The sequence below is a fragment of the Ostrea edulis genome, chromosome 1 (assembly GCF_947568905.1).
Source record: "Ostrea edulis chromosome 1, xbOstEdul1.1, whole genome shotgun sequence".
Taxonomy (NCBI): domain Eukaryota; kingdom Metazoa; phylum Mollusca; class Bivalvia; order Ostreida; family Ostreidae; genus Ostrea; species Ostrea edulis.
This window is the reverse complement of record NC_079164.1, coordinates 74645972-74659219: the sequence shown is the minus strand read 5'-3', so window position 1 is coordinate 74659219 and position 13248 is coordinate 74645972. Positions and strand designations below refer to the sequence as shown.

Sequence of the window (13248 nt, the reverse complement as noted above, 5' to 3'; positions counted from 1 at the left end):
CATCTGGATTTGCTATCGAATCTTTATTAGTACCTTCTTTTTCTACTTGATCCACATCCAAACTTTCAATAATGGGCATTCTTTTTATTTCCCAATCCACTGGATCTACTCCCAAACTTTAAACTAGAACTGTCCTTTCGGGACTAATACCCCGCCCTCCCCCTGCGGGACACACTATAGCACTATATAATGGATAAAAACAGACTTCTTCAGATCAAACCAGAAGTTGTCTAATCAAATGGTCATCTAGCTAGTATATTGCTCTTTTTTTTTTGAAAATGTTGCTTTAAAAAAAATCCATGAATCAAACATCAAAATATTTCCAGTGATGCTTAATATGGCACTATACCAGTAAATAGGATTTTCAGAGAATCTAATTGTTTATTATATTAAGTACATGGTTTAAAAATTGCAGGTGTACATCCTAATATGGTGAGTAATGAGTGGAAATTTTTTCAGAAAAATCCATGCCCTGCTTTCTTAGAAATGCACGGACAAAATCATGTCTACAGACAGACGTGCTGATTCCAATATACTAATGTACACCCAAACTTCATTTGTAGGGGGTATGATAATGGACATACTTTTTCCAATCCCCAACCCACTAGGTCTGCTCCCAAACTTTCAAAACAGCACCCCTCTTCATAAGAATGAAGAATTCTGTACCATTCAATTAACAAATGATATGAACAATTTAAGTGTTTAAAAAAAACATGGATGGGTGGGTGAGGTGGTTTTCATTAAACTTACACCTTAAGCATGGTAACACTTGCCTTAATAAAAAAATAAAAATAAATTAATGGTATTTTATCTTTAAAACTGTAATTTTCACATTTATTTCATTGTATGCCATATTGATTCAAGTATATATATATATATATATATATATATATATATATATATATATATATATATATACATGTATTTTGTTATGCTAGCTTTCAGTTCAACAAGCCTAGTGTTACTGCTGAAATAAACATGATTTCCAGTGTTCCTTAGTCATGGTGTGAGAATCTGTCATAATACATGTAGCAGGTGCTTGGTGAAAGCTCATAAAAAATTGAGTCACAAACTACCAGTCTCTGATTGGCCAAGATAACTAGAGTTTGCAAAGTTTCCATCTAAATCTGCATTACTACATGTATTTTATTTCCAAACCTCTCTTTCGCTTTCTACATCACATACTCGACGGTCGGAAACACTTGCATTCTCGTGCAAACTACAGTTGATAATTAAGTACCTGTCTGTGTATATATCTAAGAGGAGCACATGAGGAGATTTTGTAGAACCATGGAAAACACACATGCCCACTTCAACAGACAACTCACAAAGTAGTCCGTCTCCTACTTCAAAATGGGTCATCAAAATTTACATTTACTCTGGGCTATTTACATGTACTTGTTACCGTATGAATGACAAACTATATACATATGTATGTACATTTATGCACATGTATGCATGAAATATTTTAACCTGATATACATATACTAAAGGATACATATTGGATCATAAAATGAACATTCCCTCATACATCTGCTTCTGATGCAGAATATCTTAACTTTATTGATGAAATTACATTAAATCATTATGTAATATGTAAACTGACTTGATAACTCATGATAACTTCATTCCTTTGTAACAATTTACAATGTTTAAAACACATATACAAGACATGTACCACTAAAATCTCTAAATAAAATTCTGCACAAATGAAGGTTTATATTTACAAAAAGCAAGCTATTTCCATCAACATGCTTCCTACATGACTGTAAATAATGCTCATTTTACGAGGCTCCTCCTTCCCCATGACCTACTTGTGTACAGGTTGACCCTCTATCAGAAAACCACATTCACTTTGACCATTTTTTATCCCATACATAAAAAAAAAACTTTCACAGAAAGAAAAGCAACAAAAAATCATGTTAAAAGTTTACCTAGGTAAATGAATTTTCCATGTTTGAATTCAAGAACAAATTAATTCACTCATCACGAAACTCAGAGTAATGTGATAAACCTTATGTGGTATCTTCTCTACACAACCAGGAAGTCTTAACCACTGTTATGTCAGTTTACAGATTTAAGTCCTTATATATGTATGTGTCGAATACTGAACTTGTACATCTTAGATAGATTCTTTATGTCTTAATACTGAGTATGTATGTTCATATATTTACATGAACAGCCTCTCTTTCCTGTCGGCAACATCTAAACAGATGAAACACTCAAGACACTCTTTAACACTGGTATACAGTATTTTCTCAAGTTCATATACCATAATTGTATATTACACTCGTGACAACAGCATAAACATACACCTATGTCCAGGGGAAAAAAAACTCAGAGTTTACTTTTTATCAGCCCTGACTTGTTGAAATACAGGGTAACATTTTAATCTTAAACATTGCAAGGAGTTTCAAAACAAGTTATGAAAAATAGTCCAAATAGCTGGATGTAGAGATATTAATTTCCATCTAGATCTAGCTACATAATTTATAGTGGTCCCAAACAGGATATGTCTTAACTGGACTAACATACCTATGGATATTGATGAATTTCCATTTAGATCTAGCTAGATAATTTATAGTGGTCCCAAACAGGATATGTCTTATCTGGAATGATATACCTATGGATTGTGGCAAGCATGAGCTTTTAATGGCCAAGACATATTTTTAAATACATGAGTTGGATATAAAATGCATACATGTGAAAACTGAAAGTGAACCTCTTCAACTTTTGAATTTAGCCATGCATTGACTTGTCACCAGAAAGTGACCTTCATTTACATGCTTGTGTTGTGTTGCATGTGAGTGAATCTAACATCTAAGCTTAATTATGGCATTAAAGGGGCACGGAAACGATTTTGGTGCAAAAAATGATTTAAATTGATAATTGATAATATGATAGTATCATATTCATGTAAAACATAGCAACAAACCTCAATTTCATACACTAACACAAAGATGTATTTGAGACATATAAACTTCATTTTCAAAACGAGGCACAAAACCTGCAACATGACTCAACTATCAGCATGTCACCAAAGTTGACAGCTTTTGGTGTAAAAAGCTTTTATAACAATTTTTTTTTTTCGTTCTTTCTCCTGTTTGCTCCCTAAATTGATTTAACATGTGCTGAAACTTTGAAAGCTTTTGACATACTTTTTAGAAATCTTGTGCTCTCACCTTCGCGCTTGCACTTTCCTGGCTACGATAAGAGTGTTGACAAATATGATTTTGGGAGCCAGATTTTATGTAAATACAAAGAATATATTCTGTGTAAAAATATTTTTTATCTACTTATTTATAAAAGACCTTTATTCTTATAACCAAAAAGAAAAAAGAAAAAAACCCACCCCGATTTCAATCGATTAAAAATTGTGTTCATGCCCCTTTAAGAAATGTCAAATTATAAAATGCACGAGTTTCTACTTTGTAATAATTCATATTGCATGGCTACGCAGTTACATAAATAAAATCTGTGTATCAAACTTTCATAATTCATTTCCTTCATCCCTGAAATATTAACAAACAACTGGGAGAGTGCATTCTAAGTTTTGAGAACCCAGTCACAATAAAAAATGTTCAAACCAAACAATTAATAAAACAAAATAAGTCAGGGCTCGAAATTAACATATTCCCATCAGTCTGTGACTGGTTATAAGTCTGGCAGACTGACTGACATTTGTTTTAGTCAGTCCGATGGGACTTGTTAATGTTAATTTTCTAAAGCATCATTTTGGAAAATATACTTATGAAATATTATAAACACATTTGGCATGCTCTGTAGATATTAGACGAATCTGATTCGTAAATATAAATCCCACATAAGTGTTCGATATTGTCTGAGGCATATTGAGTTAATTTCATTTCAATAACATTAACGAAATATGTTTAATTATTTCTGGAAAACTCTCTTGGACTGGCAATTTTTTCTGCGGACTGGTTGAAATTATACCCCATCAGTCCAGCTGGACTGGTGACATAAGAACCTAATAAGTGCAGTTATTTTAATCTAAAATATACATAACCATTATCTGATGATTATTTTCCTGTGTGGTTCAGGAGATAATACTGTCAAGCCTTACTGAATATGTAACCCGCTGTCCTCAAATTAAGAATGTATCCAAATATGTAACCTCTCACAAACCTGAGATAGGTTTCAGTACCTGCAACGTTTGTGATTGTAAGATATAAGAACAGGTTTTTGTCTGTCAATAGAGGGAGAAATTTCTTCGGGTCATTGTAAGTTGTCAGGGGATCTATAACTTCATGAAGTGAAAAAAAGTAGGCCTGGGTTGGTTAAGGAAACTGAGGACACTAAATCTGACAATGTTTTGTAAGTAATAAATCTAAGCTGTTTCAATATATTTCATTTCTCAATAACAGCACTGACCTTTGAACTTGACATAAATAACTAATATATTTACATATACATGAATTTTTTTTTGGTTTGTGAAACACAAATGCCCCTGATAATGGCCAATTCCGAAGATGGCCAAGGTCACAAGGACAAATATCTTGCTACCAGTAGATAGATCTTGTCACAAGAAATGCTCATGTGCAATATGAAAGCTCTAACATTTACCATTTAGAAGTTATGACCAATGTCAAATTTTTTTATAAAGTAGGTCAAATGTCAAGGTCAAAAGGTTTAGTACCAATGGAAAGGTCTTGTCACAAGGAATACTCATGTGAAATATCAAAGCTCTAGCACTTACTGTTCAAAAGTTAGTAGCAAGGTTAAAGTTTCAGACAGAATGACAGAATTGCAGAATGACATACAGGACAAAAACAGTATCCCCCCCCCCCCCCCCCCCCCCCCCGATCTTCGGGGCATAAAAAAGAATTTTACACCTACTTTCCTAATTTACTTGATATCAACAATACTAAGTTATGGTGTGTATACATGCAAGTATCAGACCAGGATTATGTATCATAGTACATCCTGAAAGTAAGAATTGTAATACATAGTTTAAAGGAAGAATAACACACCAGAGAAATCTGATAGGGAAAGTGAAGGATATGTACAATATTATAATATTTACAGTAATATTCTGATAGGGAAAGTGAAGGATATGTACAATATTATAATATTTACAGTAATATTTTGAAATTGAAAAGTTTCATTTTTACCGTAGTTTTTTTTTTAAAAAATGCATTTTAGGAGAAAGTAATCTGGAAAAAATTTAAAACCCCTGCTGGACTCCAATCTGCGATCTACAGATCAGTAGTCGACACGCTGACCAGCAGTTGATACACTGACCACGATTGTCGTGCGGGCACACCATATACAAATAGCCATATTGCTTACAAATATGACATTATTTTTCTGTTTCCACTTTAGAAAAACATTTTTTCCGATAGTATTTAGTATTCCCTTCATTTACATATTTAAACAGAAGCCTCTTTTAATGCATTTCATCATCTTTCTCACTGCCTACTTTGTCCTACTTTGTAGGGCTGTCATGGTTCCAAAAATTTTCGGGTCGGGTTGGTTCTAAATTTTTAACTTCGGGTTCGGGTATTTCGGTTCGGGTCTATATAACTTATTTAAAAAATCTAATATACAGTTAAAATCAAAAACCTTCATTATATTTTGTTACAATAATTACTCGGGGAGGTGGACTGTGGTTTAGACTAGACATCCATGGTACTAGAAACAGCATTGTCACTTCTACTCGTTTCCATTCCATGCTTTCAATGTTTTGTCATTGACGACGTTGATCCTGTGGCGTATTTTAAATGAGTCTGACATATCTTACATACTGTTATTGTATACAGTTTTGTCTAAAATGCCATCATTTGACAATTGATCAAAATACAGCCATCTTTGAGGATTTTGATGACATTTCGTTTACACAGATTTCTAATAATTATTCTATTTTAAAAAACAGACCCGAACCGAAATATGGACCCAAATTCCCCCAATCCCGACCAGAATAACACAATCCGCGGTTTTCGGTTATTTCGGGTACCCGTTGTAACCCTTCTACTTAGGCATTCAAAGTTCCACTAAATGTACCTCCTATTCAGAAGAGCTCTATCTCGAAACTGGCATATTTAAGGGGTTGTACCCCAAGATATTTTCCTGAAACCTTTTTAAAAAACTGATTTCATATGTGTTTTTAAAAGACTGTTCAAAGTAATAATAATCCTATTTCGGTCAACATTCTGTTATTGTTTAGACAGCCAGCACAGGAACCGGTATTGAATTTTGTCTGTAATGATAATATTAGGGGTCTATACCATAGCATCCCATAATAATTTTTTTTTACAGACAATAGTATCGTTTCCTGTGCTGTCACTGTGTCAGAAAGGGTGGGAAGTACTGCACTGCCGACACAGAATAGAAACTGCCTGTCGAACACTAAATTGTCACACCAAGAAATTATGCAGAGACAAGCTGTACTGCTCTCTATATTCTTCACGACTTTCCTTTATTTCTATGCACAATAACTCAATATATCAAATAATGAACCTTTGTTCAAAACACCTTACGTCCGACAACCTGTAGGAATTCAGTTTGTCAAACCTCAAATTTCTTTTTTCATTCGTTAAGACTCACCAGACACTGCTGCAGTATAAAATCTACAATTCATGGAGATGTATTCTGCTTACCGTCTTGATGTCATATTCTGTCCAAAGTGGACTTAATTTAAATTTCTTCATTCATCCAAGTGTCTTCGAGATTTATACCGGAAGTACATTTGTTTTTCAGCCTCGTTTCCAATTGTAGAATTTGGAGTTATCTCGCTTTGGAAACCTGTTTTCTGTGTGTGTGCACATGTATTTATGTAGACTCAAAGTGCAAAATGTAGTATGGTTTGCTAGCCTATATCATTTTGTATTGTATCATAATCCCCCCGTATGCACACATTGTCAGCGCGGGGGGGTTGGGGTTAAATCACATGGTCATGAAATATTGCAATGAGATAACAATTTGTTCATCGTGTTGATTTTTTTAAATTCCAAAATTACACATAAGTAAGTACTCTTAAATGTTAAAATATATAGTTTTGTATGAATTATATAGAGGAAATTTTCTTTGGGAAAATATTTATGACCAAGTATTGTATGTTAAATACGTTTAAACACTGATTTTCACATAACCGTAATATTTAGGTCATAAAAGATCAGAATGGTGTTTTTCTTTTACATTGAAGTAGGTTATTTGTCTCTAATAAAAATAATTCAATGGGGCATAACTGCACGTCGCATCATCATAAAAATGTACAATAAATTTGTCACATAGTAAACGCCAAGTGTAACAAAATGGAATGATAGTTGTTGGGTTTTTTTTTTTTTTTTCGTTTGGTAATTTAATAAAAAGCTAGCTAGAAACACGGATTAGATGAGTTTTTAAGAACAAGGTACGGTTTTAGCCAAAATCTGCCCTGTCAAGGAAATTCACCAAAATACTAAATCTGGTATTTGAGAATGTGCCATTTATGAAAATGAGCATTGTTATTCTTTATCTACAATAGTAGCTGTAATATATTCAACGGAAAACTTTATATTAACCTGACGACGTCACCAACTTTGACGTTAATTTTGACGTAATATACGAGAGTTCTCCCCAAGTGATGTTTTGAGTAGGAAATAAAAACTGTATCACACATAGAACTATTAATTCTTAATAAATGAGAAATTATTGGTTTTTGTACTGATTTGAATGGGTATTAAATGGAAATTGAAACCACATCAGATATGCCGCACAGGGGCAAAAACTGCAGGTATTCGCGGAAAGCTTTTCTGGTGCAGAAATATAATGGTTTGAACACCAAATTAATTAAAGAAACAGTTATATGCTGGTAACAGTGATTTCTTATTTCTGTCTCCAACTTCTTTTATTGTGGCGAATTTTAAGATTTTTTTTTTATATTTGTTAGAGTCTCGCGTGCATTCGGAAAAAAATGATGACATCAAAGGCAGCTCAAATTCAAATCACTGAATTTTATGCGAAGTTTGGGTTATCACCAATGTAATTCTTCACGAATCGGAACACAATAGAATTCAACGGTATTTGTTTTTAATTGGCATACGCAATATTCCATATATGTATATTCTCAATATTATATGCGTGGTATTAAGTTGGAGCAAAATGTCATTTCATAGGTATACTCAGGAAAAAACGCAGTGTTTCTGAGAAACTAGAAACACAACTTCAAAGGGAAGATAATTATGAAACGGTTAGGGTTATCAGTGGTATGGCCATCGCTTCGTGACCGGGAGGTATAGTGTGTTTGAACCCCGCTCATGACATGCCACGTCGAACCTGAGACGTAGACATACATATGCTCTTCGACAAACGCTCGACAAAAGTGAGAATCACGGGTCTTTCAGATAGGCACCTGATGCCACCTCGACTGTGTCCAGGGGTCCGTGTTTGCCCTACTCTTTATTTTGTATTCTTTATAGAAATTACGCAAATTCGAATTCATCACTATTCAATATCTTCAGCTTTTCGTGACCTTAAAAAAGGAGGTCCTGTGTCACAACAGGTATTGGCACGTTAAAAAAAAATCAATGCTATAGCCTTAAATGCTAATCATAGGTTTTATATGTGGTACTTCACATACAGCTGATGATTTCTCAATTTGAGAGAAAAGTTCTCGAAAGGACGTAAAATAAATAAACAAACAAAACTCTCTCTCTTCTCTCTCTCTTCTCTCTCTCTCTCTCTCTCTCTCTCTCTCTCTCTCTCTCCACTATCACGCTTCTCCACAAAAAATCGTCAATGTGTTCGGTACTGTACAACTGAGCGATACAAAGCTGGTACACCCCAACACTTGGTTTGCGCAATTTAGTGTCATTGTATCCACTTTTGCTCAAAGAAACCCTCTTAAAAGTTGTTAAATACAAAAATCATTCGATAGTTTATACAAGAGAAATAAAACTTAAGACTTGCTAACCAACCCCTGCCCCATGATAAAAGAAAACCATTCAAATCTAAACTGCATTTTCTCATTATGCAAGTATATACATACATCGTATATTCATCTCGAATGGAGAAAAACAAAATTTTGACGGAATGCTCAATACTGCGAGTCTCAATATTATATTTATATATAGATCTATTCATATGTTGTGTATTCGCTTTGTGTAACCCCCCCCCCTCCCCCGGACTGCACTTTAAATAGTAGTAGAGAAAGATAGATGAAATGTAATTGTAAGTGATACATTGGATACATGTAATCAACCCACTCCAATGATACCAAAATCCCTATTTTTGTGTTTGTCAATGTTTTCGAGAAGTCAACCCCCCCCCCTTTTAAAAAAAAACCAAAAAACGATCTATGCGCCTATAACCTATTTCAATCATTGTAAATTAAAATGCATATAGTAGGCCTAATACGATCCAAGTAACACATATGGAGCAAATTATCTTTCAGGCACCTCAATTTAAAAATAATTTTAATGAGTAACATATATTCCTTAGTAAAAAGTGCCTTGCAAGAAATGTATATTAATCCCTATCTTAGCTACACAAAAATTTTTTGTTTTGTATTGTGTTTTCAAAAATGAAAGTGAATTAGTGTTCCCCAAACAACGAAATAGTTTTGTAACCATTGCAGATATAGAAGAACACTGAAGACCCCCAGTGCCATATTGTGACACCGGTCATCCGGTGTTAAGGTCATCTCCAGTGCTCCCACTGGACCAGAATTCCCTTTCGCCACTTTTTCGGGGAGCGGCGCGGCACAAATAATCACATGCTTTACAATTATTTCCATCATATTATATATTATTTTATTTATTACACTTATTTTAGCATTGAATCAGTTACATTACTTAATCATATCCAGCTACCATACCTAAACACTTCTTTCTGAAATAATAAGAAGTTGATTTGTTTGATAAATTCTATTATGGAAATCAAAATTCAGATAATAAATCATAAAAATATAAACTTCATGATGCTACACCCCTCAGTGAAAACATTGTGTACATTGCCCGAAATGCAGATGTCACAAAACATCAAACCCAATTTAAAGTCGTATCTCAACCATTCCCTATTAAATTTCCGTTTTTGTATGGAAGATTTTGCAATTTGGACAGAATCAGATGTTTGAGCAGGTGGGGTTGACTGTAAAGCCAAACATAGTTATTTTTTAATTTTAGACTGACTAGGGTCAGAAGCTACAAGTTTAGTGTCAAAATAGAATGGGGTGCATAGTCTTAGGAGATTAGCATTTTTATACTGTTGCGCACCGAACTTCAAAGAAAATTATTTATTAAAATTGCTATGTCCATATCAATGGTGACCGACCACATAATTGTTCATGAAATATTCAAACTAAAATCAAACACATCAAAATCTTGTAATCAACGAGTTTGGCCGCAAAAACAAACAATTGATGTATTCATATATTCATTATACACAATAATAAGGCCAATTTAATTACCGGTCGGTTCTCTGGTTAAGAATTGACATTAATGTGGAGATGATAACACGATAATGAATAAGACTTTAAATGTTAAACAATTGACCACAGCAGGGTAAACAGCTGTCCGATGTACTTTATTACATAATCACCGACTTTTTTGCAGCCATAAATTACCTGAGGTTGTGACCAGCTCTGTGTGCACTGGAGCGACGCAAGATTTCCGGTCGCACGCGTTGACTGAATAAACAGATTTTGACTGCATAAACAAATAGGCGATAATGCGTCACTGACAAAGGATTTAAAATACAATTTATTGCAAAAAGGGATTTTCGCCACTTTCAATTTTTTTTCGCCATTTTTGAAAATAATTCGCCATTGGCGAAAATGGCGAAGCTCAGCTCGAGCACTGGTCATCTCCAAGGACCCGTGACATTCACACTTGATGCCGAGCATTTTGGCGATGAAACTGTCACTACCTGTTTTAACGACTTCGGTCTGTCGCGGCCGGGATTCGAACCCCCGGGCCTTCCGCTTGCGAGGCAAACGCTCTAACCGCTCGGCCACCGCGGTGGTGTAAATTTACAAATAGTGTGCTTAAAATTTTATATTTCTGAATAACCATCGTAAACTTTCTGACATAAATTGTTGTCTTTGAAAAATATAAAATGTTACACTCGCGCTAAATACGTCACTGATGTACGTACGTACCTAGGTGGATATTGTCGTCTGCTGTTACATGCCGTTTCCCATTTAATCAAATGAATGTGAATGGTAAAAAATAATGCTTGAATCTTCAAGGAATATATTATTTATTAAAAGAATTGTCCATCGTTATATAAACTATTTAAATGTAGTTAAACTATAAGGTATCACACCGGTAATTGTCCAATCAAAATGAACTTAGTCAATTGTAGTTCCATATATTTAAAGAAATATTTTTTTTTCCTTGCGCGATTTTTCTCATTTCCTCTTCGTCTTTTCTCTTAATTTTTGTACCCCTGATTAGGAAATTTTGTGTAATTTGTAGAAATAATCAAGTGTATACAAAGGAACTATTTGCTGTTGGTAGCTGAGGCTACTTCCTGAGGTGCACTCCGGCTGTTTACACACATGTGAAAAACACGTGGATTTGAGGGTAGTCTTGTTTGCGGGTAATTTTTTTTCGAAAATGCCGCGTAGGGTGTTGTTTTTCTGGTGTCGGCAGACGAGATAGGCAACATAGAACGTGTCTGACTGCGTTATTCGGCATCAATTTTGTAAACTGATTTTTAATGATTTTTTCCCCTCTGTAGTAATATATAGTGAAAATAATTACCGGTGTGATACCTATATACCGTTCTGTTTACACTATAGTCATAACAACAAAAATGGCATCCGGTCTGTAAGATAGGCTTAAATTTATCCGGATTTTTATTATTATTATGATGATTTTAATAAATGTCAATGTGTTTAAATAAATAACTATATGAGCATATATTATTTGAAAATATATTTACTACTCAAATGATTCTTGTTTCCTCTTCAACCGCCACGATCAACGCAAATTGCGTCACGATGGCGAATTTGTTAGCATCTTTCAACTGATATTTTAACCCCTCTTCCATCGTCGCCCGGGATGAAACTAAGAGGAATTGTAAGTTATTTAGTAAATTTTTAATCCATATAAAAATTATTCCGGGCGACGAGGGAAGAGGTGTTCAATTTCACAAGTTTATCAATACAAAAACCATGAAAACACCACAAATAGCCTGAAAGCCCTTACTTTATTTGATTATGTACTACGCATGCGCGTAGATGAGTTGATTTCCATATGCTTTTGAGAGTTACTATAAGTTACTCTTTTAGGAATTTGACAGGAAAATATCTGCAACGCAAAATAATTTTCCTCCATAAACGCCGGGCAGAATTTGGCTAAAACCGTACCTTGTCCTTTATAAAGTTCAATAAGATTGTAATTATGCGGAACACTTATATCACCGAAACTATTGATTCTACATTTTCCTCCTAACATTATCAAAACTTTATGAAAACCGAGAACTGAATGATGAACAGTGAGGGATAAACACTTACAAACTGAAGCTGAAAATTAATTTACGGGACGTAAACTACGAAACCATTACTTTAGCTAAAGGGAGAATATGAGGAAATGGAGTGAAACATACGTAAAGATTCAAAATAGATCACGTGTATGCATCAAAAGTTTCATGGCGGCGGAGTTTAAATGTATATATATATATGACAGTATCACTGCCTTGTTATCGTCGACAGAAAACTTCAAGATATGTAACGCGATTTTTCTCTCCGTTATTTGTGTTTTTATTGCACATAAGAACTATGCACTTATGTATACATATAAATCAAATGAGGATATAAATTTATTATATCATTGTGTGTGTAATGAGAAATCACGCAGGCATCACACGTGAAAAAACTTACAGATCCTGTCCTGTATATTACAATGTTTTGTCCCGTAGATTATTAGAACTTGCATATTGAGCACCGAGTTTATTTAAGTTATTGTACTATGATAAATTCAGTTAATAAGCTTATATCTTTTAAAAAGAGGTTTAGTAGCAAATTCAATTGTTTTATTATTCCACACATATAGTTTTATACTTTATTTATACAAATGTACAAGTGTCACAGACTTGTAAGTTACATTGGGTTTGAATTCAAAACAGGGTATTTTTAGAGCAATAGTGTATAACGCTTGGGAAATCTATTCCTTAGACATGTATCAATCCTTTGAATTGATGATCAATTATATTTCTTTCGTCTGACGGTATTATAGTCTATAGAGGGAATCTCACGCTTATACATGTGAAAATCGGTGGTAAAGTATTTAACCTTTTAGAACTTTT

General features: G+C 34.0%; 1 protein-coding gene across 6 annotated transcripts in view; it reads right to left on the bottom strand.

The window, feature by feature from the left end:
• The window catches only part of LOC125681461 (tyrosine-protein phosphatase non-receptor type 11-like), a 38673-nt gene extending 31952 nt beyond the window's left edge, over positions 1-6721 (bottom strand). For 3 of the 6 annotated variants that reach the window (XR_008801913.1, XM_056160443.1, XM_048921586.2), the window contains exon 1: positions 1935-4802. Coding sequence is in view for 1 of the 6 variants with exons in the window: in XM_048921603.2 (XP_048777560.1) it covers positions 6618-6631 (14 nt within the window). In the remaining 5 variants the exon portion in view is untranslated. Of the gene's footprint in view, positions 1-1934; positions 4803-6564 lie in introns of those variants that run through there. The other 3 variants (XM_056160439.1, XM_048921603.2, XM_056160446.1) reach the window with 3 other exon arrangements.
• Between the last annotated feature and the right edge of the window lie 6527 nt (positions 6722-13248).